The following is a 27,471-nucleotide window of genomic DNA, read 5'->3' on the forward strand; positions in this document are numbered from 1 at the left end:
GAAAAAATCTGCTATATCTTCCCATCTGTATTGACAAAATAACAGCCACAGGGAGCATTCTCCAAATAATCTTTTTTTTGATCAGCAACTCAAGAAAATTTTATTAAGATTAAAGAACAAAAAGGTACAACAAGAAGTTGTTTGGTCAAAGACCCTTTACAGCAAAGATCCCCCCACACAGTTAACATTTTAGCCCAAAACAAATGCTGCCTATGAGTTCCTTGCTTAGCCAATCCATCCGCCAACCCTTTTTCAAACCTCCTAACGCAACTTATATGGATTTGCGTATTTATTGTTCATCTGAAATCATTTCTGAATTGCCATAGAACCCCTTCTTCTTTTTTCAACCAGCCAAGGATTATTTTTGAGTCCCCTTCAAGAATCAGCCTAGTAATTCCCATATCCTTAGCCTTTTGCACCCCAACAATAGCAGCCAAAAATTCAGGTATCACTGAGTCACCTTGGTCAATAGGTCCTGAATACAAGCCACATATATTCCCATTCTCATCTCTAAACACTCCAATTCCAGAAGGCCCTGGATTGCCAAAGCTACTTCCATCAAAGTAAGGCTTCATCCACCCACCACTTGTGGGGCTTCAGGTCTCCAAGATAATCTTGACATATTTGGATATTGTTTCCCCTCATGTACATTCTTCCCTTTTCCTTTTTAATGTAAGTTACCTTTTTCAACAATATATATATATATATATATATATATATATATATATATATATATATATATATATATATATATATATATATATAAGAAACAAGACCCTGAATACATTTCACATTTCATTTTCCACTATTTGTGCAGGTTAAGAGTTTGGGTGGGTTAGCTTCTATTTGTAATATAGTGGAAGCAACCTAATTGGAAACATTTTACTAAGAGACAACCTAATTGAAAACCAATAGACAGGCAATGAAAAATAAGAAATATTCAACTCATTTGAACTTGGCCTAGGCCTTCCCAACTATTTGGAGTCAGCTAAACAAATCCTGTTTCATCTTTCACTTTGTCAAGGATGATATAGTCTTCATCTCTTTCACTACTTGAGTGCAAAATTCATTTTGGCCATCCCTTGAGGTCAACCCTGACCTAACCCAACGTGTTAAAACCTCAATAAGTCTAACCATAATCCAACTTGATCTTCAACCTGAGGTTCTCAATCTTAACACAACCTGATCATGAGATGAGTTGTTTGGGTTGGAAGCTTACCTACCAAATTTGCAAGTACATGCATAGATGCACACTATCATATCCCCATATTTATACATGCACATGTACAAAATAACATGATGTTATAATAATATTTTACAATAAACCATCCTTTATCATGTCCCCTCTCCTCCCTCTCTCATAAACATACTTGTATATAGAAATCAATACTTGTATCATATATAATGTACATGGATATATAATTACGAGTGTAATACAATGGGTTTGGGTTGGGTTGGCTGCCCAAGGTATCAACCTAACCCAGCCCAACTTTATATCAGGTTAGCATTTTTTCAACCGTCACCCCAATTCAATCTTCAAACCAACCCTTTTTTGGGTTGAGTTCATGTTGGCCCAGCCCAAATTGCAACTTACAACCCTAACATCAGGTATCTTTTGTCCACTATGAGCAATGTAGCACATAGCTCTTGATGTTTCACCAGCAGTAATGTTTCTAATAGTTTGTAGGATTGACCGATATGTCCACCCATTAAATTGATCCTTTTTTACTTGCTCTTTCTTAGTTTATTGATAATATAAATCTAACAGTGTCACACTATTTATTCTTCAGTTGTATTTAACTTATTGTTACCTAGAGAATAATCCAAATAAGAATGAACCTAACTTTTCTTTGGTTGCAGGTGGATCCAAACACTGGTGTATCAATGTATGAATCAGATGATATAATTAAATATTTGGTTGGGAAATATGGTCAGTTTTGTTATCCTTTTATAAATTTGAAGGATTTATTCATTATATACATTGTTATTACCTATTTAGAGCAAGCTATTCCATTATTAATCCTTTTTTTTTTTTTATCAATAACAGATTCATTATTAATCCTTCTATAGTTCTATACCAGTTTCATTGCTTGGTGAAAAAAACTTATTTCATTATATACATTGTTATTACCTATTTAGGGAAACTAATTCATTATTACCTAGATATTAGTTTCATCAGTTGGTGAAAAGAAAAATAAAGAATGTTCAAAATTTCCCCCTTAGAGTGCTCAGGCAGAAGTTGATCCAACAATCATAGAGCACTAAAAACACTAACAAACACAAGAAAATAAAACCAGAAATGACAAGAGACACTAATATGAGATTTACATGAATTAGCTTGAAAGCATGTGCCCGGGGGGAAAGGTGGAGATAAATCCACTATTTTGAAAATGGAGAAGATGCAACAGTCAAGCCTACAGTCATTTCTTTCTCACACTCTCTCAGATCAATGACTTAAAGAAAAACTTGGAACTCAATACTCAAAATTACATATAAGCCCCTTATAACCCCACAATTATATTGATAAAAAAAACCCCACATTACACACTATAGTCCATAAAATCTAATTAGATTACATGAACACCCTTTGTCTTCCAACAAATTATTTATAGGGTTTTCTTTTTGACTCTCTTTCCTTAGTGGATGTTGATTTTATAAAAGTACTTTTTTAGTTAATTTAATATAGTTGCAGTTTTTAATCTTTAGCATATTTTGTATAGGTGAAAAGAGAGAGCGAATGTTGAGGGAGAAACAAAATACAAAGAGAATGAGAATAGAAACTATTGCCCTCTATTCCCCAATTTTATTACTTAAGCTGCTGTAATTGGGAAATTTCAATAAAACCCCTATATTAACATGCATAACTGCTCTGTCATATTCCATAGTCCCAATTTCTCATTGCAAATATATTGTTTACAAAAGTAACTCTAAATTACTTCATTTTTTTATATGGTTATAAGCTACTGTTATCATGATTTATTAATGTCTTACATATTTAATCTGTTGACCTTGCTGATAAAAAAATATTTTATCTGTTGACCGTGTCCGTATCAGGTGATGGGACAATCCCTTTGATGCTGTCACTTGGGCTACTAACCGTAAGCTTTTGATTCTCTGGCTGAATCTGAGTGCTTATAGCTTAATCTTTTTATTTCTACTTTAATAGTTACCAGTTTATAGGAATTTTTGCTTTCTTACTGTTCTTATATACAACATTATGTTGCAGACTTTAACTGAGGGCTTTGCCATGATTGGTCGTATGGGAAAGGTAAGATGGTTTCCCTCTTACTCAATCTGCTATCGTGTATCTTGAGAAATAATAAGGAAATAGACTTACCAAAACATCATTTCCCAAAGAAAACAATAAGATAGGTTATTCAACAAAAGCTTGCAATCATTTTCTCCTTCTGGTTCATTTTGGGGAATTTGGAATGGGAGGAGCATAAGAATCTCTGAAAACAAGCAGAACCTATAATATATTTGTTTATGGATAGGGTGGCTCTTTGGGGTTTAACTAGAGAGGAATTCAAAGGAAAGGAATCTATTATTCATCAAAAAAAAATTCAAAGAAAAAGGAATACCATGAGTGCTATCTTGAGAAAATAACTCTTAATTGCAAATTATGCTCTAAAATGACAGTGAAACAAGATTGAATGACCCCAGAAGAGGGTAGACTAAAAATTGAATTTTGATGGCTTCTGTTTAGGTAATCCAGGTCTATCAGGAATAGGTGGTATATTTGGATACCTTACTGGCAGATCATTCTTACACTTCTATAGTCCAATCAAAACTGGTAATTCTTTAAGGGCTGAGTTGACTGAAAGGCCTGAAATTAGCTTCATCAAGGGGATGGGGAGACTTGGTGGAAGGTGACTGTATAGTTGTGATTGACTGGTGCATTATTACAGGGGAAGGACAATGGTTACTTAAATTTTTATTGGTTGAAGCCAAACTCTAGTAGCCAAACTAAATTGCTCATTCATTTGGATCCCTGGATTTGCAAATGAAAAAGAGAAGATTCTCTAGTTAGAAGTGGTGTCGGTTGTCAGCATTTGTTTGTATTTGCTCTTTTGTATCCTCCCATTTCTAACACCTTGAAACACCTTTTCCATCTAATATCTAATAAATTTATTGACCATTACTGATAAAAACCATAATGTAGGTTTTCTGTAAAAGTTGCAAACATTGAAGGTATGATGGCCATTCTTGATTGGTGTAAACTATTATAAGAATAATTTTTTAAGAAATAGTCTCCAATTTCATACACAGAACTTTTGGGTGGAAAACCATCATCATCCATTAAAACTTGTCTCCTTTGTCTTTTTGCAGGGAACATCATATTCTCCTTCAAAACTGCCCCCTAAACCACTTGAATTATGGGCCTATGAGGTTGAACACTAAAGAACCAAACATACTTGATTTTTTTAATCTTGCTATGACATTGTTGGAGCTTCCAACATGTTTTCTAACTTATGACATAAAATTGCAATATTATCCTTCAGGGATCTCCCTTCTGCAAAGTTGTACGTGAAGTTCTGGTTGAATTAGAGTTGCCACACCTGCTTCGATGGTATTTCTTTTTAATTTTAATTTTATGATGTTGTCAGTGATTGAATTTTCTATATGCCATGCTGTAATGCCATTTTGGTGGGCTGGTCACCTAAATTCAGGCAATTCTATTAGTTTCCCTCTCTCCTTTTCTTCTTTTTATCAATTCATAGGTGGGGAAGTGTCTAAAGATCTGTTTTTTCCCGTTTATATCACACCTAATTGTTTAAGCCCCACGAATAACATTTTTTGCTTCTTCATGCTAGCTTAATAATTATTTTATTTATCAGTGTTTTGCCTATTGGATTCCAAGTAGAAGTTCCATACTAATATTTTACCAATCTAAGCTGGTGTAAACTGCAAAAAAGTACTCAAATGTGGATTCCCAAGGTTCACTCGGATCTGATGATTCATGATGATGTCCATGTAGTTTCATTTGGGTAAAGACACTGTACATGAAGCAGGGAGGAAAGTTACTAGAATGAAGGCCAAAATAAAAATAGATGCAACAATCAGAAGTTTTACCTTCAGGAATTTAACGAAAACCCTCCTATGAAATGATCAAAGAAAAAAGGAAAAAGAAAAGCTCTCAAAACTAATTTCAGTATAAACATTAGAAGGCTTTTACAGAATTCAACCCAGAAGGATTTTTTTTTTTTTGATCAATAACTCGCAGATTTCATTAAAATTAGAGAGAAAAAACACAAGTACAAGAAGAGGGAGATAAACTCTCTTATCTCACCTAACCAAAACAACAAGACGAGAACAATTACAAGATAGCCCAGAACAAAGAGTCCCTAGATGCCCCTTGTTTAGCTAACCCATCAACAAAGGAGTTATCACTTCTTTTAACCCATTAATTAAATTTCCTCTTCTCATGGTTGTAGTTCCAAAAATTAGCAGTATTATTTCTTAGCCAATCCACTACCAGTTTAGAATTGCCTTCTATGACCAATTTGGTGATATTCAGTTCAATTGCCTTTCGAATTCCTTTGATAATAGCTGAAATCTCAGCTCTAAGAGAATCACCCATTCCAATTGGCCCTGAAAAGAGAGCAATTATCACTCCCTCCTCATTTCTCAAGGCACTCCCAATACCTGATGGACCCGGATTACCCATGCTACTTCCATCAAAATTAAGTTTGATAAAACCACTAGGAGTGTCCAAGAGGGTAGGGATGTTTCTTTAACCGGAGCTGAAGTTGCAATTTCCTTCCAATTTCCGAATAAATCATCCGTTGAAAAGTCTATAAAAAGAGCCAAAGACTTCAGCCAATGTACCGCTCTGATCTGAATCAGCTTCAGAATTTCTGGCAGTCTTCTTTCCCTATATGAGAAAATTCTCCTGTTTCTTGCTTCCCAAATAGTCCAGCAAACAGAAGCCCTGAGACATCTTCACATAACTCTTCCTCTTTTTTTTGACCAGCTATATAAGGATGGAGCAAAAAGTCGACCATCTGCATCCAAACAAAAATGAACACCACTCCCAAATGTGATTAGTAACAGAGCAGGAAATCAGTAAATGGCAACCAACCTCACCTTCAGCCTTGCATAGAACACACCAGTGGGGAGATAAACAACTCGTAGGCCTCTTTCTCTGAAGAAGATCACAAATGTTCGACTCTTTCCAGGATTGCTTCCCAACAGAAACTCCCAACCTTCGGAGGAATCAGTTTTCAGCTAACTTCCTTTACTAGAAAAGGCTGCCCTAATTGACCCAATGGATGAACTAGAGCTTTGAAGTAAGAAGCACAAGAAAAAGTTCCAGAGGCTGATAAAGTCTAGACCCTTGTATCTGATTTAGAGGGATCTAAGAAAATACCTTCTAGTATATTAAGAAGACACAAAGTACTATTCAGTCTGACTCCCTAACTGCTCTTCTAAAACCCAAGTTCCACCCAAACCCTGAGGAAGCTTGTGAGGGCACCAAGAAACTTGATATAGGCTTATTTTTCAAATTAGACAAGGCAAACAGAGAAGGGAACTGACCCTTCAATGGAGAATCCCTGATCCAAACTTCTTCCCAAAATTTAATAGGGTTACCAGAGTGCAAATTATACCTTGTCCATGGAATGAAGAGAGGTAAAGAAGCTTGGATAGCTTTCCATGGAGAAGCTCTTGTAGTCCTAGCCAAAATTCCAGCATCCCATCCATTGCTTGCGAGCCCATGAATACTTTCCACGATCTTTACCCACAACCTCTCTTTCTCTAGGGGAAAACCACCATAACCACTTACCCAACAAGGCCACATTCCTCTTCTGAATATTCCTTAACCCTAGGTCTCTACACTCTTTGCTTCTGCTCACTAGATCCTACCTAACCCTATGATCTTTTTTCTCCTCACCTGGGTCCCATAGAAAATCCCTCATTAATTTTTCTAGTCTTCTGGAAATCCTCCTTGGCATTTTAAAAATTGACTTTAAATATATTGGAAGGTTGGCAAGGGTAGATTTTATCAATGTGGCTCTCCCCCTTAAGGATAGGTAATTTCTCTTCCATGAGGCTAGCCTCTTCTCAAATCTCTCTACCATCGAATCCCAAAAGTTTTGTCTCATTTGATTATCCTCAAGAGGCAACCCCAGGTACATCACTAGCCAATTGGATACCACACACTCTAAAATGTTTGCACACTCTTCCACCTCTCTCTCCTCAAGATTCACCCCTACTATACAATTTTTGTCAAGGTTCACTTTTAGATTATACATTTGCTCAAACAGTTGTATGCTAAATTTTAAATTCCTAAACAATCTACAAACACCAACTTCACAAAAGAGGACTGTATCATCCGCAAATTGCAGATGAGTTAGGGGTACCCCATCCTTACTAACTCTCCAACCTTTTATTAGGTTCCTAGAGTCTATTCTAGTGATCAATCTTACCAGGACATCTGCTTTCAAACTAAACAAAAACAGAGATAGGGGACCTCCTTGCCTTATTCCTCTTAGAGCTGGGAAGAAATCCACCACTGTCTGATTCACCAAAATGGAGTAGTGACAAGACCTAACACAGCCCATCACCCACTTACACCATCTCTCTCCAAAACCAAAGTTCAACATTACCTTGAGCAAAAATGACCAATCCATTGAATCGTATGCCTCTTCCAAACCCAATTTACATACCACACTCCTCTTCCTAGATCTTTTGAAATCCTCCACACTTTCATTTGCTATCATAATTTGATCAATAATCTGCCTTCCCTCGACAAAAGCTCCTTGGTTAGGTTTTATAATATTGGAGAGGACTTTTTTGATCCTACAGGCCATCACCTTTGCTATGATCTTGTAAAGACCATTCACCAAGTTGACAAGTCTGAAATCTCTTGGGTGAATGGCTTCTTTTTTTCTTGGGAATTAAGGCCACAAAGGTGTAGTTCAAGCCAGGATTAATTATTCCCCTTCTATAGAATTCCTCAAAGGCTCCCAAGATGTCCTCCTTCAGTATATCCCAACAATCCTGATAAAAGGCCAATGTGAATCCATCTGGACTCAGGAGCTTTGGAGCGATCCATAGAGAAAACTGCCTCTTGGATTTCTTCCAACTCAAACTTTCCTTCTAACTAAACTCTCACCTTAGAATTCAGCCTAGGCCACTCCAAACCTTCAACCCACACTCTCGCATTCAGAGGCTTCCTGAAAATTGATCTGAAATGATTTGCAAAGGCCTTTTCTATTTCATTTTGATGAACTAAGGTAGCACCCTCCACCTCTAGCTTGGAAACGAAATTTTTACTTCTTCTCCCATTTGCTAGGCCGTGAAAAAATTTTGTGTTCCTATCACCCTCCTTGATCCACTTACACCCAAGGTTCAAAGTATCGACACATATCGGCCCATATTGGCTGATACGTATCGTGCTGATGGCTTTTCAATATGCACCTCCAGGGGTTGTATCGGCAGACCATTGTTCAGAGGGTAGCCGGGACTTAAACCGACCCCTCTGAACTGGTACAGGCTGATACACCCTACCGGTGTACCGATTGTGTTGATACTTTGAACCTTTCTTACACCTCGATTATTGCTTCTAACTAATCTCCTCTTTGAACAAGATATCCACCAACTGCTTTCTTAAATTCCATCTTTGTTCTCTATCTCTTTCCTCTAGACTGGGTTCATTCCAACAAAAGCGGCAAAGAGATTGGAGACTCTCCAAAAAAATTTCTTGTGGAGTGGTTGGGGGGAAGAAAAGAAGATTCATCTTGTCAAATGGGATCAAGTATGCCTTCCTATGGAAAAAGGGGGACTGGGTTTATGGAAGATTAAGGTGACAAATTCGGCTCTTCTTAGTAAGTGGATCTGGAGGTTTGCCATAGAAAGGGGTGCTTGGTGGAGAAGCCTGATAGCCGCCAAGTTTAGGGTAGAATGGGGAAACTGGAGGGCGAGGGATCCACTTCCAAATTGGGGCTGCTCTTTATGGAAAGGCATAATGAGATATCTTCCTTTATTTAGAGAGGGTGTAAGCTTCAAAGTAGGCAGAGGAGACAGAATCAGATTATGGAAGGATTCCTGGTGCTTGGACCACCCTTTGGCTGAAGATTTTCCTACTCTTTATCAGTGTGCCACCAATCAGAATGCTTCGATTGCTGTTTCTGACAATTTCTCAGGAAATGAGGTGACATGGGCTCCACAGTTTAGAAGAAGTCTTTAGTGGAAGAAGTTATGAGATTGTTGGAAATTTTACAGGTTCAGAGTATTGACCATAGTCAGGATGACTAGTGGACTTGGAAGTGGTCTAAAGAGGGTAGCTTTTTAGTAAAATCAATGGCCAGTAGACTCAGTAGTAGGGTTGCAGTGGGGGATTTTCCATCTAAGCAGATTTGGAATTCAATTAGTCCCTCAAAAGTGAACTTCCTTGTCTGGACTATGGCTTTAAATAAATGCCTGTCCAGAACCAACCTAGAAAGAAGAGGCTTGCAGATACCTGATGACTCTTGTACTCTTTGTAGATCACACCCAGAGACTGCTGATCACCTTTTTATTCACTACCCGATTGCTGCCCAGGTGTGGGACCACTTCTTACAGGCTGTGGGGATTTGTTAGGTCATGCCTTAATCTGTAAAGGAGGTTCTCGGTAGCTAGAAGATCAGCAATTTGAAGAAAAAAGGGAAGCTAATCTGGAGTACTATCCCAGCAGTAGTGCTCTGGGCCATTTGGTCTGAGAGAAACAACAGAATATTTAATCAAAAAGTGAAAAGCCCAGAGGAGATAGGGCAGGCGGCAGTCAGTAAATTGATGCCCTGGATTTCTGTCAATCCAGAATTTAAACATCTAAATGTATTTCAGCTGTTGAGCTCTCAGTCGATTTGGTGTTTGTAATCAGGGATATCCCAAATCCTGCCTTGTCTTTGGCAGGATTCTGTTTGTAACTCTAAGTTTTTTCTAATAAAATTACCTTACCTTTTCCAAAAAAAAAAAAATCTCTTTCCTCTAGACTCCCATCTTCTTCTTTTTGATCAATCTCCTCAATTTGGTCCACAAGAGCATTCTTCCTCTCCTCTATCCTCTCAAACTCTACCAAATTCCATTCCTAAAGTCTCTCTTTCAAGTATTGAAGCTTCTTACGGAACCTCATTCATTTCCACTCCTCTCTAGGGTTACTCTCCCTACACCAGCCCCTAACCTTCTGAATGAAATCTGGGTGTGTTAGCCACATGTTTTCAAAGCGGAATGGAGTAGGGTCAGCACTCCTTAGTGTCTCATCATTGATCGCTATTGGCCAGTGGTCTGACGCTACTTTTGGGAGTGCTCTCGAGATTAATCCACCCCAATGTTCTTCCCAATCTAAAGAAAACAAGAATCTACCCAATTTGGAACAAACTAGGTTAGCTTGTAGGTTGGACCAAGTGAAGTTACTATGATTCAACCATAGTAATTTCTCTTACAATGTCATGGTAACAGTGAGAAAAGCAACTGTTTAAAAGCTAACTTGCCCAGAGTAACAAATATCAGCTATCCACTTTAATATTTTTTAATTGTTAATTTTTAATAAAATATTTCTTTGATGACAGAACTAAACCTGGTTTTCACCAAAGTTTTGCAGGGAAGATTTAGAGAGAGAACTTTCTCTCTCTAGAAAACGTATGTGAATGTTGAAAATTGAATGAAATTAAGAAGAGACTTACCAGGGATCAAACTTAGTCCTTTAATAGATGCTAAATGATGGTTTCTGTTGAGTATTTATAATTTATCTTTTATGTACTGCAAGGGCATTAGTGTCATTTTACCCTCTTATTTTTGTTATGTCACTATTATAAAACATAAGTGCCACCAGCCCTTGCTTTTTGGCCCTCATTCTCTTCTCTTCTCCACTCTCCCCTCTCTTCTCTTCTCTTCTTTGTTTTCTCTGTTTTCTCTTCATTTTATTCAGTTAATATGGTATCAGTATCAGAGCAGTCTGTGAGGTTCTGAGAACAGATCGAGATCCTTTTTTTATTTATTCTTTGCTCTCTTGGATTGAAACACAGCCACAGATTATAGACTTGGTCTGAGGCAACCATAGGGCTTTCCACACTGTTTTTTCTCTTGGTTGTGTGCCAAGATGCTATGAAGGAGTTTAAAAACTTCTTGTGGATTGTATGATCCTATTGTGACCAGGAATGTGTCCTTAGTAGGTCTGGTATGACCTTGTGGTACAGTAACAACTGTAGACTGATGTTGTGAAGCAATCGTGGGATTGAGTTGGTGCAGTACTGTGTGCGTCCAGACCTAGAAGTTGGAGGTGTCCAGAACAGTGTTTGGAAGGTGTGTGATCATTCCCCCTGTAAGGGTGCTGTTTAGAGGTACAACATTATTTTTTTGTGAGAAATCTAGTGTGAACGGAAGGAGTTAGGGTGTTTAGGGTGCTATTACAATGGCTTTGGATGATAGTGCTACCTCCGGTGTTACATCTGGACAAGGACTGAATAATGGCATAGATTTTCCCAATGGCAATTACTCCTCTTGATGGTAGAAATTATTTAGCATGGTCCAAAGAAATGAAATTGTATATCATAGCTACGGGGAAGATTGGTTACATCAATGGAACAGTAAAAGAACAAAAAACTGGCATTGTTAAACATGGTAAGTGGAATCAGGAGAATTGCTTAATCATGTCTTGGATTATCACCACTATGTTGCCATCAATTAAGTAGAATTTTATGTGGGTAGATACAGCCCATGAGATTGGGGAGCAGGCAAAATCTACATACTTTGAATAGAGGCACTACGCTAGGATCTATGAGTTGCAAGCAGAATCCTCTACATGCAAGCATGGAGAATGTAGCCTATCTGCTTGGTATTTTTTTCTCTCTTTCATTTGGAATCAACTTGATCACTATTAGAGTATTGAATGGGAGAGCAATAAAGATGCTAAAGCCTATCAGAGTATAGAGGCACTATCCTAGTCTCTTAGTAGCATATATTTGCCTTTTTAGATGCGCTGTATTCAGTGAATGAGCCTATTGGAGTTTAGATCTCAAGTAGCAAGAACCTTCTTTCTATCAGTGTATGCTTTGATATAATTTGAGGAGAGTAGAAGAAGTACTATGAATATTTCAGAGGGGGAGCATATTGCCTTCTCTCCCAGGAATATTATGAATACTAATAAAAGAGGTCATTTTTAGAAGAAAGGGGATGAGAAGGATAAGTTGTGTACTCATTGTCAGCAGCCCAAACATACACGTGAAAATTGTAGGGACCTAGTTGGAAAGCTGAAGTGGGCTCTGGAACTGAGTAAGAAGTCAACACTGGAACATAACAAGAAACCAAACCCTTAGTATTAGGATCATTCTTCAGGTCAGAAGTATACCTTTGCTAATATGGTTTCTTAGGAGCAAGCAATTGGTTCTTCCATGAACACATATCAAGAGTGTCTTGGTTAAGATCCCAAATATTTCATCAATGCCTTTTGTGACCATTTGGAGCTATATGGTAGGGCTCTTCGACAGATGGATTCTGTCTTTATCCCCTCTTCCTTTTTGTCTACATCAGGTAACACCACCTCTCCTTTTCATGTTTCCTCTCAGTCTTTGGAATCACTATGGATTATTGATTTTGGAGCCTCTAACCATATGATCGGTAAGTCTTCTTTGTTTTAGTCCTATACTCTTCTATCTGCCAGAAAAAAAAGGTGAGGATAACTGATGGCTCTTTCTCTTTCATAGTTGGTTGGGGAGCTTTCTCTCTACCTTTTGGCTTTGCTCTTTTAAATGCACTTCATGTTCCTAATTTACCTATTAACTTTTTGCCCATTAGTAACATTGCTCATTCTTTAAATTGTTTAGTGACCTTTCTTCCTCATTCTTGAGTGTTTTAGGGTCTGGATTTCTAGAGGACAATTGGTAAAGGAAATTGGATAGATGGTCTCTACGTGTTGGAGAATAAAGTTGGTCTTGTGGCTTCAAAGTCCTTGAATCAGTCCCTTGAGAGTTGTGTCTATGTATGACATAATAGTCTGGGTTACATGTCCTTTGAGTTTTTGAAAGTTTTACTTCCATAATTATTTAAGTTTATGTCAATAACTGAATTATAGTGTCAAACATGTTAGTTGAGTAAGCATTATAGAACCTCTTTTCCATTAAGAAATAGCAGATTGGATTTCCCTCTCCATATTGTGTATTTTGATGTGGGGGGTCCTGTTATTATACCCTTTAAGGCTGGTCACAAATATTTCATCACATTTATTGATGATTACTATTGCTACACATGGGTTTATCTGATGCGTTTAAGAGAAGTACCAAAAATTGTGCAAGACTTCCAGCATATGATTTTCACCTAGTTTCAGACTAAAATACAAATATTTCAGTTTGATAATGCAAAAGAGTATTTTCATGGTGATTTGACAGAATTCTTTGCTTCATGTGGCTCTCTCCATCAAGGCTCATGTGTAAAAACACCCCAACAAAACGGTGTTGCTAAGAGGAAGAATCGTCGTTTGCTTGAAGTTGCTTGGGGCATCTTATTACACATGCATGTTCCCAATCGTTTTTGGATGGATGCTGTTTTATTTGTCACATATGTTATTGACTACATGTCTTCCCAACTGTTAAGAGTACAAGACCCCACACCAACTCTTGTTTCCTAAGGCTTCGTTGTTTTCAATTCCTTTGTGTGTCTTTGGTTGTCGATGTTTTGTTCTTGATTTGTCTTCCACTCATGGTAAGCTTGATCCCAAAGCCATTCCTTGTGTTTTCCTTGGTTATCCTTCCTCTCAAAAGGGATTCAAATGCTTGGATCCTATGTCTTGTAAGTATTATATCTATGGATGTCTCTTTCTTTGAATCTGACCCTTCTTTCCTGTTTCTCCTTAGGGTAGAGTAGGGTTGAGGAGAAATTTATTTAGGTTCTGCTTCCTCCTCTTCATGGTCCTCCCTTTTCATATTTTTCTACATCGTTGCAAGGGTTAGTAGAGTTTAGGAGCCGTGGAACAACCTGAATTCGTGCAACCGATATCATAAAACTCTTTGGGGGTATATCCTCATTAGCTAGGTACTCTTATCCTTATTGATACCTCTGATTCCATTAATATTGACATATTTGCTGCTAATGATCTAGACCTTCTTATTGACAAAAGGAAGGGTGTGAGGTTGTGCAACACTATCCTATATCATATTATATTTTCTATGAAAAGATCTCTCTTGTTTCCCATGTCTTTCTTCTATTGATAGCATGTCCATTCCTTAAAGTGTCGTAGAGGCTCTATCTGTTTTTGAATGGATAGATGCAATGAAGGAAGAATTGATGCATTACATAAGAATGGTATGTGGGAATTGGTGGATCTTCCGAAAGGAAAAGAACCAGTAGGATGTAAGTGGGGTTTCATAGTGAAACATAGGGTAGATGGTATAGTGGAGAGGTATAAGGCTCGGTTAGTAGCAAAAGGGTTTACACTTTACACATGTATATGGAGTAGATCATGCAAAGATCTTTGCACCCATGGCCAAAATGAATTTTATCAGAGTTCTGCTTTCTTTGGTAGCTAACTTGGATTGGGAACTTTATCAATTGGACATTAAGAATGCCTTCCTAAATGGTGTCTTAGAGGAAGAAGTATATATGATTTTGCCCCTTGGCTTTTGTGCATGAGGTAGTGAAGGGAAAGTGTGTAATTTAAAGAAATCTCTATATGGTTTGAAGCTGTCACCAAGGGCTTGGTTTATCAGGTTTCATTTGGCTGTTCAACAAATAGTATTTAAGGAGTGCTGATTAGACCACAAATTCTTTGTGAAGAGAGGGCAAGGAAAGATCGTAGTGTTGATAGTATATGTTGATGACATAGTAATTACAAGTGACTAAAGTTCAGAAGTTTAGAAACTGGAGGAGTTCTTGGCTACTTAGTTTGAAGTAAAGGATTTGTTGGAAGGCTAGTAGTGATCCTATTAAGGATGTCAAGCAATATCAGACTTGTTGGAAGACTTTTATACTTATCTATGACCAGCCTATATATTGCTTATGCTGTGTGTACTTAACCAGTTTATGCATTCTCCTAAAGTTGCTTACTTAAAAGTTGCAGAGAGAATTCTCAGATATCTCAACAAGTTTCCTAGAACTAGACTACTGTTCAAGAAGAGTGGTCACTTAAAGGTTGAAGTATACATCGATGCTGATGGGCTGAATCAGTTGATGACAGGAGGTCTACTAGTGGGTATTGTACCTTTGTAGGAGGTAGTCTGATTACTTGGAGGAGCAAGAAACAAAGCATGGTAGCTAGGTCTAGTGTAGAGGTCGAGTACAGTGCCATGTCTCATGGTGTTGCAAAGATCCTTTGGGTAAAGAATATGTTGGAAGAATTGAGTTTTGGTGTTAATGGTTCTATGTCACTCTATTGTGACAACAAAGCCACCTTTAACATTGTTGGCAATCTAGTCCTGCATGATAGAACCAAGTACATAGAGGTGGATAAACATTTTATCAGAGAGAAGCTTTGTAGAGAACACTGATGTGGGCCCCACAGCTACGGTCCCACTGTGTTCGTAGGGTAGAAGATGTTCTAGTCTGCCTAAGGTTAGCTATTGGTCATTTAGTTGTTTTAGTTGTTATTTATTTCAGTCTTTGTTTTACTCTATTTGTTATGTAAAGACTAAGGGCAGATCTGTCCTTTCCATGTAATGAGCATAACCTATAAATATTAATTAAAGTGGTGGCGACAGAACATTAAGCTTCTGCTCCTCCTTTCAACCCTTGTCTTCTACTGCTTCTCCTCCCTCTTTCTCATTTCTCCTCTTTCTTCCTTCTTATCTTCGATCCTGAGATTCATTAGGGTTCAAGACTGATAACAATCCTGAACTTCTAGTTGGTATCAGAGCCAAGTTCTCTCATGTGAGTCTAGTCCAGCCGACCACATGAGAACCATCTAAGGCTGGAAGCTGAGAAAGCAGAGTTCGTTGACTGGTTCTTGGAGATCTCTAGAGGATTAGCAGCTGTTTGAAGAAGTGTCACAGTTGTAGCAAGTTGGTGATTAGGAAGAATCAGAGAAGGCTAGGGTTTGGGTAACCTTGGTAGGCAGCGAACTGCATTCTACTGTAAGTTTTTACTTTCTGAGAGAAGTAACATAAGAAAAGATAGGTTGGACCTATCCAGTAAGGGTGGCCGAACTACTCTAGGGTTTTATCTCTCTATTCTCTAGGGTTTCTCTAGGGTTTTGTCTTATCCCTATGGCAAACCCTAGTATTAGGCCGAAACTTGTGATCTTATTCCTGTGGCAACCCTAGAATTCTCCTCAACATTGATCAGTTTTAGGGTTTCATATTAACCCTAATACAAACCTTATTAGTACGGCTCTTAGGACTGATTAAAACCTCGAATTGGCTTCAGCATATCAGATTGCTCTTCAAACTGTGTTTCAGTCTTCTTTTTGGGTTTCGAACACTTTTGAAGGAGTGAAAACAGTTCGGACTGTTGCTGTTGTGTGTGGTTATTGATTTCAGATCAGTCTTATATATATTTCATGCACATCTATCGTGAGTACAGATTGGTTCTCTACTGATTTTGTGACTGTTGTTGGGAGTTCTAGTGCTGGTTTTGACTGTAGTAACCATAATCTTTGATACTTCTGGTTCTTGATTGAAATGGAGTTTAAGAATCAGGCAGAAGGCAGTTTTGGGAACAGCAGTTATGGTGGTGGTTCTGAGACAGGTTTTCAGATTACAACCGTAAAGTTTGATGGATCAAACTACTTGGAATGGGCCCAATCAGCCATGATGGCTATTGGGGGAAGGGGCAAAGTAGGGTATCTCTTGGGAGATGTAGCAGAACCTTCCAAGGGAGACCCTATGTATACCAAGTGGGTCCAAGAAAACTACTTGGTTATGACATGGCTCTGTAATTCAATGCAACCCCATATCAGCCAAAATTACTTATGGGCAAAGACAACCAAGGAGATATGGAATGTGATGAAAGAGACTTACTCCCAACCCCTTAATGTTGCCAGAGCATATGAGTTGAAATGTGAGGTGAATGCCCTTAAACAAGGAGAGAAACCGGTGTCGGTCTATTTCTCTAACTTGCAGTCCCTGTGGCATGAGATTGATCACTTAGAGACTCTTGAGTGGGAGAGTCCCAAAGATGCTCAGATACATAGAAAGCACATTTAGACAAACAGAGTATTTGAGTTTCTGGCAGGACTGAATTCAGAATATGATATTGTGAGGCAGCAGATCTTGACCAGAGATAGTGTGACCCTCTCTCAGGCATACTCCTTAGTGCATAGTGAAGAGACCAGGAGGAAAGTCATGATGCAACCTCAGTCGCTTACACCTGCCTTGGTAGCTGTCAAACCCAAAACAGAGGGTGATTCAGAGAGGGACAGAAAGAAGGAAGATAAAAGGGATGTGGTGTGTGAGCATTGCAAGAAACCTAAACACACAAAAGAAACATGTTGGAAGCTGCATCCACATTTGGTCCCGGCAAAGTTGAGAAATAAAAGGAGTAATGCTCATGTGGTTATGACTACTGATTCAACATCCTCATCTGGCACGAGAGGCACACCATTAGAAACCTTAGCTGCAGTTTGGGCAGCTCTAATACAATTGGAGAAGGAAGTTGGCAGTTCAGCTCAGTTACCGCAGTCATCATCAGCTCCGGCTACATCGGCCTTTGCACACTCAGGTACTCGAGCCTCAGCCTACCATGCCTCTGCTCCAGGTACTATTGAACCGTGTTGGGTAATAGATTTAGGTGCATCTGACCATATGACTAGCTTGCCCTCTTTGTTTACTACTTATCACTTATCTTCTGGTAGGGATAAAGTATCTATAGCCGATGGCTCTCTTGTCCCTATTTCTGGCAAGGGTGACATCAAACTGTCAGATACTATATCCTTGTCCTCTGTCTTGCATGTTTCTAAACTGGATACTAACCTCCTTTCTGTCAGTAGCATTACCAAACATTTGAACTGCTCAGTAACTTTCTTTCCTGACCGATGTGTTTTTCAGGACATGGAGACGAAGAAGGTGATTGCGACTGGCTGTGAGATGAATGTGATCTATCTGCTTGGGGAGAGTTCTCGTCGGGAAGAGTCAGTGGATAAGAAGTTACTTGTTTCTCAAGTTGTGAGTCTGGTTATGTTGTGGCATAACCGATTGGGTCATTTATCTTTTCGGTCCTTGAAGAGTCTGTTTCCTACTTTGTTTGAGTCTGTTGAGTCATCTCAGTTGAAGTGTGAAAGTTGTGAGTTGGCTAAACATTGTAGAAACTCTTATTCATTGAGTAATAAAAGGATTAATAGTTCTTTTGATATTGTGCATACTGATGTTTGGGGGTCATATCACATTCCTTCTATAGGGGGGTACAGGTATTTTTTGCTATTTGTTGATTACCACACCCGGTTTTCATGGGTTTATCTTATGCGATCACGAGATGAGGTGCCTGTCCTGACCCAAAACTTCCACCAAATGATCCTAACACAATTTGATGCTAAGATAAAAGTGCTTAGATCTAATAATGCAAAGGAATACTTTGCTAAGCCATTGGCATCGTACCTCCTTAATCATGGGGTTATCCACCAGAGCACGTGTCCTCATACACCTCAGCAGAATGAGGTTATAGAGAGGAAGAATAGGCACATCTTGGAGGTGGCTAGAAGTATTATGTTTACCTCCAACGTCCCTATTCGCTTCTGGGGTGATGCTATCCTTACGGCGGTATATCTTATTAATCGAATTCCTTCTCGGGTTCTTGATATGAAACCTTCTTTTTCCCTTCTATACCCCAATGAGGAGTTGTTCACTATCCCCCTCAAGACATTTGGTTGTACCTGTTTTGTTCAACTTCTTGGTCCCAATCACTCCAAGCTTCAATCCAAGGCCTCCAAATGCATCTTTCTTGGTTATGCACAAACTCAAAAGGGTTATTGTTGTTATGATCCTGTCTCAGGGAAGAAGTTTGTATCCATGGATGTCACTTTCTTTGAGGAGACACCCTACTATTCTCAGGTTTCTCCTCAGGGGGAGAGTAGTGAGCGTGGAGATTTGGGTCTTTTTCTTCAGGGGGAGGAGGAGTGCAGTGAGGACAGGGTTAATACCTTTGGGGCTGTTCCTTTACCTATTCCAGTTGATGATGAGGGCTGTAGTAGCGAGGGTGGTCAAAGGGATCGGGAGTTGAGAGTCTATCACAGGCGATGCAGGCAGATTGATCCTGGTCATCAGCAGTCCCAGCCAGCTACAATCTCTTTTGCGGCTCCAAGTCCAGATATTACAGTCCCAGGGCCCACAGAGACTCCTTCCATTGTTGCTACCTCACCCTCTATAGATGACCTTGACCTTCCCATTGCCCTCCGTAAAGGAAAACGACATTGCACCACATCTACAGCCCACTGCATCTCCCAGTTTTTGTCCTATGATCGCCTATCTCCCTCCTACAGGTCCTATCTCACCTCTGTTGCTGATGTCCCTATTCCGAGAACAGTGCAAGAAGCCCTACCAGTCTCGGAATGGAGAGGTGCAATGCAAGTTGAAATGGATGCCCTGTTGAAAAATAATACCTGGGAGCTAGTTGACTTGCCCAAAGGAAAGAAACCAGTTGGATGCAGGTGGGTATTTACTGTGAAGAATAATGCGGATGGTTCCATTGAGAGGTACAAAGCTCGGCTAGTTGCAAAGGGGTTCACTCAAACTTATGGTATAGATTACTTGGAGACATTTGCCCCGGTAACCAAGATGACCACCATTCGGGTTCTATTATCTCTTGCAGCAAGCTACACTTGGCCTTTGTACCAAATGGATGTTAAGAATGCTTTCCTGAATGGGGACTTGCAGGAAGAGGTCTACATGCAATTACCTCCTGGATTCTATGATACAGAGGCAGGTAAGAAAGTTTGTAGGCTCAATAAGGCATTGTAGGGTTTGAAGCAGTCACCTAGATTTTGGTTCGACAGATTCAGACTAGCCCTTGGGAAGTTCGGTTATGTACAGGCCCAGTCAGATCATACACTGTTCATCAAGAGGGTGGAGTCGTCACTGACACTACTTGCAGTTTATGTTGATGATATTGTGGTAACAGGAAACGACAACCATGAGATTGAGTCCCTCAAACAGCTCATTCATCAAGAGTTTGAGGTGAAAGATCTGGGTGCACTACGGTATTTTTTGGGCATTGAGGTTGCTAGATCTAAGCAGGGGATCTTTGTCTCTCAGAGGAAATATGTGTTAGATCTCTTGGCTGAAACTGGAAAGTTAGGTGTCAAACCTGCAGATACACCTATTGAACAGAACCACAGGATTAATGCAGAGAGTGGGGAGCTGCTTGAAGACAAAGTTATGTTCTAGCGGTTAGTGGGAAAGCTCCTATATCTATGCCTTACCCGACCAGACATCAGTTATGCCGTTAGTGTTATCAGTCAGTACATGCATTCTCCTAGAACCACGCACCTTCTAACAACAGAAAGAATACTAGCATACTTAAAGAGATGCCCGGGTAGAGGTATATTGTTCAAGAACAATGACCACATGAAGGTGGAAGTCTATACGGATGCCGATTGGGCTGGGAGTGTTGATGACAGAAGGTCTACCTTTGGATATTGTGCTCTTGTGGGAGGTAACCTGGTTTCTTGGCGGAGTAAGAAACAAAGTTTTGTCTCTTGATCCTGAAGCTGAGTACAGGTCAATGGCTAATGGAGTGGCTGAAATTCTTTGGCTGAGATCACTACTTGAGGAGTTGGGTATTGAGTATGAGAAGCCCCTGATGCTGTATTGTGATAATCAAGCAGCTATTAATATAGCACACAACCCAGTGCAGCATGACAGGACTAAACATATTGAAGTTGATTGACACTTTGTATGAGAGAGGGTCTCATCACAAGAAGTATGTCTCCCATACATCACCTCCAATATGCAACTGGCAGATATCCTCACTAAAGATGTGTCACGGAAGAAGCTAGAGGCAGATCTATCCAAGTTGGGAATGATAAGCATTTATTCCCAACTTGAGGGGGAGTGTAGAGAACACTGATGTGGACCCCACAGCTACGGTCCCACTGTGTTCGTAGGGTAGAAGATGTTCTAGTCTGCCTAGGGTTAGCTATTTGTCATTTAGTTGTTTCAGTTGTTATTTATTTCAGTCTTTGTTTTACTCTATTTGTTATGTAAAGTCTAAGGGCAGATCTGTCCTTTCCATGTAATGAGCATAACCTATAAATATTAATTAAAGTGGCGGCAGCAGAACATTAAGCTTCTGCTCCTCCTTTCAACCCTTGTGTTCTACTGCTTTTCCTCCCTCTTTCTCTTCTCTCCTCTTTCTTCCTTCTTATCTTCGATCCTGAGATTCATTAGGGTTCAAGACTGATAACAGTCCTGAACTTCTGGTAGCTTTAAAGTGGGGAGGTGTGTACCGTCTATACCGTCTGTACCGTCTGTCAGTTCCAAAGAACAATTAGTAGATGTGTTTACAAAGGGGCTTCATCATTTGCAGCATAATTACCTTTCTGACAAGCTGGGCATGATAGATATCTTTGTCCCAACTTGAGGGGAGTGTTGAGTATTTATCTTTGTATATACGGTATGGGCATTAGTGTCATCTTACCCTCTTTTTATTTTTATTATGTCACTATTATAAAACATAACAGAGGTGCTGCCAGCCCTGGTTTTTTGGTCCATTCTTTTCTTTTCTCCGCTCTCCTCTCTTTTCTCCGCTTCTTCTCTGTTTTCTCTTCCTTTTATTGTGGTTCCATAAAATGTTTTTGCATTCTTTATTTCTTGAGATAATAGTTAAAAATAGTATACTAGATTATTCATTTTGTGGGTTTATATGCTCATTTCTTTATATTATTTTCTTATTTGTTAGGTTTCAATGCATAAATGTTGGTATGCTGTCTTGAACCCTTGGAGACTTCAAAAACCTGAACCAATAAACAAGGAAGAACTTTAAACTGTCCAATCAAGGCATTCTTCTTCTTTTCATCTTGTACCCTTTTTTATTCTTTTCCTAGGACAAAAAAGGGGCTCAATTCCTATGTTTTTTGAATTTTCTTTTCTGTACTTTTTCTTTTCATGAATATGTTGATTTTCTATGATGGCCTGATGGGTAACATGATTTTAAACATTTTGGGGGAATAGAAAAAGGGGGACAAGTGACCACTTTGTGGTTCTTGGCACTTTATCATTCTTGTAAATATATCCAAATATCCAATACTTTTTTCAAATCAATAGAGTTAGATGTTACCAAATAAAAAATGTGTTGATTCTCTCTGTTTTAATCTGACTTTATAATTTTTATGAAGATTATTGATAATTACTAGTGAAAGATGGTTGTTGGTTGCTAAGGAACCTAGGCAATTACTTAGGATTCAAGATATTTTTTTCTTTTTAAATCCATTGCCTACGCATCCACCCAAGTGAGTAGATGACAAGGTGCTCTTCTATTGCCTAGCCTTGCCTTGGTGCCTTGAAAACTATAATCTGTAAGACAAATAAAGATACTATGCTAATAGAACTAAAAATAATGTAAAAGTAGCATTCAACTGTGCCTGCTTTCTTTCTTTATAAATAAGGGGACTAAATGCCTCCTATGAGTAAGTTACATGACGAACTGACAACTTGGAAGCTAAAAGATGGGCATAGTAACTGGTCTGTCCAGGCCCATTAAGGAAAACTAGGTGTTTTCTTATCAGTCTCAGTCAGCCCCTGCACAACCTCTTTCTCCAGCATCTTTTGGTGGTCATTTTGACCCTTTATTTTCACCTCTTAGCACATGATTCAAAAGTCTAATACCTTGGGTTTTATCAGTACATTTAAACATCAGATTGCTATGAACCACTGTGAAACTAAAGGCCCTTGGGAAAGAGAGGTCCTTTATGTAATAAGATGTCTCCATGGATGCTTATTAGCATCAAACTCATGGTAGAAAATGCACCAAGCTTGTTGGAACTATTAAATATCCAATCTGCAAGGGAAACCTAGGAGAAGCAATGTCAAATAGAATGGTCTTGTGTGTTATGCCCAATGAGACAACTAGTAGCTTCAGACCTGATTCAGAGGTGTTATCCCTATTTCATTCAATAATGATGGTACATACGCTTTTTTTTAAGAAACCTAAGTTTAGCTTATCTCCTTGTGACCATATTTTTTAGAAAGGTCTTCCATGCATTTTTGTTGTGCATTACACTTTATGCCTAATAGCTATTGTTTTTCTATTTTATATTCATAATATATGAGCTTAATGTATATGTATATGTACATGTTACAAATATTTCCTTGGTGTATTAATGTAAGTTGTTTTGTAGCTGTGCTCGTGGCAGCCCAAAACGGCAGATACTATATCAGCAAGCAGGGCATTTTCAGGTATCTTTCTTTTCAATATTTTGGTGTTTGATATTTGTGTAGATTATCTTGTTGTTTCCTAACTCCATCATACCTTTCCTTTTGAGATTCCATGTTCTTAATTAGAGGATTTTAACATGTTTCGCTGGACAGGTACCTTATTTAGAGGATCCCAACACTGGAGTAAAAATGTTTGAAAGTGCAGAAATTGTAGAGTACCTCAGAGCAACTTATGCTCTTCCCTAAGAATAGCTTGCCTATAGAATTTGAGGTTATTTGTGCACTTGTATATGATTCACCATATACTTATGAACATTTTTACATGTAAGCATTGATGATAGGAAAAAAGGTCCTTCTACAAGCTTCACTATGATTAATATAGTAATGTTTTTTCCCCACATCAAATGATATCCTTGATCGTAGTGTATTTAGTGAAGTAGGTTTTCACACGCATAGGCTCATATGTATGAATCCTGTACATTAACAGCAGCTGGTTTTACAATGCATAGAGAAAATAAACCTTCAATCTTCTCTAGTGAAGGAGACAAGTGTTGGTTTATATTGAAAATTTGCTTCAAGGATGGCATGTCAATTGAAATTTCACTCTCTCCATTAACTGATTTCTGGTATCTGTGGATTGAGTATATTGGGTTTCAATACATGTATTGGAATTTCGCTTTTTTTTTTTTTTGGGGGGGGGGGGGTAGCCCATCCCCAACTGAGCCACCATGAGTTGGTGTGTTGGAATTTCGTTTCACTTGGGTGGTCTTTTGCTTCTTTATCAATAATGAAATGGTTATTGACTCAACATTCAACACGAAAATCGTAAGAATAGTTCTTTAGGTTGTTAATGTCTCATGGTGGTTTTTCTAGAAGTTTATGGTGTTGTCTCCATTACACCATATGCTAGACAAGTATTTTAATTTTTTGATAAAGCAGCTAATGTATCATACATACATAATACTAGATTACTAATACGTACAGGTATGTAAATGTGTATCAGTTTATGTATATATTTTAATAAATTATTCATTAAGGTTGCATATCAATTGCTTTTTAATTCCTTGCTTATTTTAGATTTTCTAGTGATCAGCGCCAGCGGATGGCTCACATTCAAACGTTGTTTTCTTCTTAGAGCTTGTTTGGGAGGGCTTCTATTGGTGTGGTGACAGAGCCTCTTCGAAAAGCTACTTACAATATTTTTATCAGAAAGTCGTTTTTTAGGCTCATATAAGCTTATTTTCAGCTTTCCATATTTTTACCAATCAGTGCTTCATGATTTTCAGTTTTCAAGTTTTCTGGTTCATATAAACACTAGAAGGCTAGAAGCCACTGCATGGAAGCCCTTCCAAACAGGCACATAAGCGTCAGTAGAGGATTGTCAGAAGTGGAAGGGATTTTCATGGGTTTTGTTTTCATGTTTTCGGAAAAAATAAATAAAGAACAGTAACCAGTGGTTTTATCAAGGGAATAGGCCGTTGAAGGTTTAGGTTAAGTAAGGCCTGTTGACATGTCAAAATTTAGTTAACCCCAAGGGTTCAGCAAGCTAGATCCGAATAAGGGTGTCAACGGACCGGTTTGGATTGGACCCTGTCCAGTTCAAAATCAATTTGGACGGGTTGGATGGACCAACAAGATATATTGGATTGGACCAATCCGGTCCAAATATATATTAGATTGAATTGGACCTGATCCCTTCGTAATAAATTTATATTGTACTGGGTTGGATTAAGCCAATATCTGTCCATTGAAATAAGATAAAGAATATTGGTGCCGATCGATCGGGTTTGGGTTGAAACCAGTCTAAATCAAAACGGATTTGAACAGATTGGATGGTCCGGACATTGAATTGGACCGGTACAAAATGATCCAAAAGATTCATTGGATTGGATTGGACCTGATCCATTTATAATGGACTCACATTGGACTAGATCGGATTGGACCAAATCCAATCCAATTGACACCCCTAGATATGAAGTGTGCAAAGAGTATCATGAAGGCAATTTTAAGAGATGTATTAGGAATTTAAAATAGGCTTAGGAAATGCGAAGATATGGTTCAAAAATCAAGATACGCACAGGTAAGCAAGGAAACTCATGTAATAAATAAAAAAAAATGTCAATATATGGGGGTGGTTACATGAATCCTGTTTTACCATTCCTTTTTGTTTAGTGCCATATCTATTATTAAATTATGGACACCATGTATAGTTTGGTAAAAGTTTTAGTGATGGTTGCACCCTCCTTTATCTGGGTTTGGGACTGGTTCTATAAAAGTACCATATTTAGATTCACTTAAGAAATGCTAAAGATTAATAAAAGAATAAAGAAAAAACATGCATTCACATATCAAAAAACCAATAAAAATCTCATTGGAAGTGAACACAATATAAATCTTATTAATATTTAAAATATTAATTTTAATGATCAATTAATTATTATTTTTAATTTTTCTGAATTGATATAGTTCTAAGTCTCTCATATTTGAAATTTAAAACCCATGCATTTCTAATAAATTGTTCAATGTGGTAAAGATTTGAAGCTTCTTACCATTCATGCAGGAAACTTGGGTTTGATTTTCACAAAAAGCATTTTAGTTTTGTACGTTTAAAATGATAAAGAAAAAAACAATTTAAAACCAGGTCATCCCATCGGTGCCTCATGGCGGTATGAACAAAAACTGCTACTCCAACTAGGGGTGGTATCCGATTTGAAGATTTCGCAGTGTATTGGAGCATAGGTTTTCGGGCCAGGTCCATTCAAATTCTAACAAAATCCCAACTTGAGCCCTCCAAGTTACATCTCTATTTTCAACATGATTTATAGTTTACATTATATAGGGTTTGGATTTTCTCCTCACAAAATGGTCTTTATATTCATCTCACAGGACGATGCAGCCGTACATCCAGAATATTTCTTGTATTTTATGTTATCATTCATGGGGAGATATTATTAATACACAGTTGCAAGTGTTGTGACCTGGGTGTGAGGAGGAAATCCAGATCATTTCCATAGAAACCAATGCAAAGCTTATAGGTTCCATTCTCGAAAATGGATGGTCCCTAGCTGAAATCTGATGGAAAGGAGGCCCAAGAGAAGATAAGAGGGCTTTTGTCTTATAAATCTGACAAAAATAATTTAATTCAGGGTCCGTTTGGTTAGTAGATGGAATCAGAGGCAGAATGGTCTATTCCCATAGTCAGTTTGATTCAGAATGGAATGAAAATGAGAATTGAAAGCAGCAGGAATGAGATTTCATTCCCAAGGGAGGGACAGAGAATGGTCATTCCCTCAAGTGGGGGAATATCATTCCAGCAAAAACGGGAATGAGATTCTTATTATGCCCAACCAAACAGTTGAAAATGGAATAACCCATTCCGATTCCAATTTCAGACCCCTATTCCTGCGAACCCAACGGGGCTCACTATAGGAAAATCCTGAAATTGATTGTTGTCATGACTTTTCAAGGATTTGCCATGAAACAAACTGATTTTAAACAAACTGATTTTAAATAGTATGCTGAAAATTTGCATACAGCAGAAATAATTACTCCTAAATAAAATCAGGCTTGTTCATCCAAGTCTTTTCTCTATGAATTAATCAGCCAATGGAACTTATTCTCTGTAATGTAAACCTTCTTTTTCTGTTTCATCTCCCTCCCCACAAAAAAAGAAAATTCAAGAAATGACAATATATAATGTTAGGCTTCTAATTATGAGTTTTAAATGAAAATAAAACAAAATCATAAATGGATTTTGTTCCCTTGACAAACTGAAATTCAACCATTTGACCAGTCCCAACTCCCAAATGTGGGTCCTCAGGACTAGACTACTAGTCATTCTGGGATCACATATTCCAAATTCATGAACATCTACACCGTTGATTAACATGTTCTAAGAGAGTTTGGATCTTCTGCCATCAAAACACTCCTAACACTGTCCCAACATGCCACTACTGCTGCACATTAGGAGCATCTTCCCCTGAATGACTAAGTCACAAAGAAGATGTTTTCAATGTGGAGCTGTAGTGGCCAGTTGGGAGTGCTTTGTTGGTAGCAGATCCCTACCCGTACCAAGAAGAGCAGGTCTGAGGGGAACAATCTAAAAATAGTAATAACTCTCTCTCTTTCTCACCCCCCTTCAGTCCAGTCTATGTTTAGAGGAAAATCAACTAACTAATTTAGTCACAGTTCTCTAAACTTA

At 38.4% G+C, this 27,471-nt stretch overlaps 1 protein-coding gene across 1 annotated transcript in view; it reads left to right on the top strand.

Annotated features, from left to right (window-relative positions):
• LOC148871217 (Thioredoxin family protein) overlaps nt 1–23,675 on the top strand; it is a 29,508-nt gene extending 5,833 nt beyond the window's left edge. Inside the window, exons 6-12 of the mRNA XM_088969272.1 lie at nt 1,861–1,930; nt 3,055–3,098; nt 3,227–3,268; nt 4,330–4,389; nt 4,503–4,570; nt 23,234–23,291; nt 23,424–23,675. Of these exons, the coding sequence (XP_088825398.1) occupies nt 1,861–1,930; nt 3,055–3,098; nt 3,227–3,268; nt 4,330–4,389; nt 4,503–4,570; nt 23,234–23,291; nt 23,424–23,516 (435 nt within the window). The 3' untranslated portion in view covers nt 23,517–23,675. The remainder of the gene's footprint in view (nt 1–1,860; nt 1,931–3,054; nt 3,099–3,226; nt 3,269–4,329; nt 4,390–4,502; nt 4,571–23,233; nt 23,292–23,423) is intronic.
• Nucleotides 23,676–27,471: the final 3,796 nt, after the last annotated feature.

The sequence above is a fragment of the Nelumbo lutea genome, chromosome 2, assembly GCF_056320005.1.
Source record: "Nelumbo lutea isolate HS-2025 chromosome 2, American lotus-T2T, whole genome shotgun sequence".
Taxonomy (NCBI): Eukaryota; Viridiplantae; Streptophyta; class Magnoliopsida; order Proteales; family Nelumbonaceae; genus Nelumbo; species Nelumbo lutea.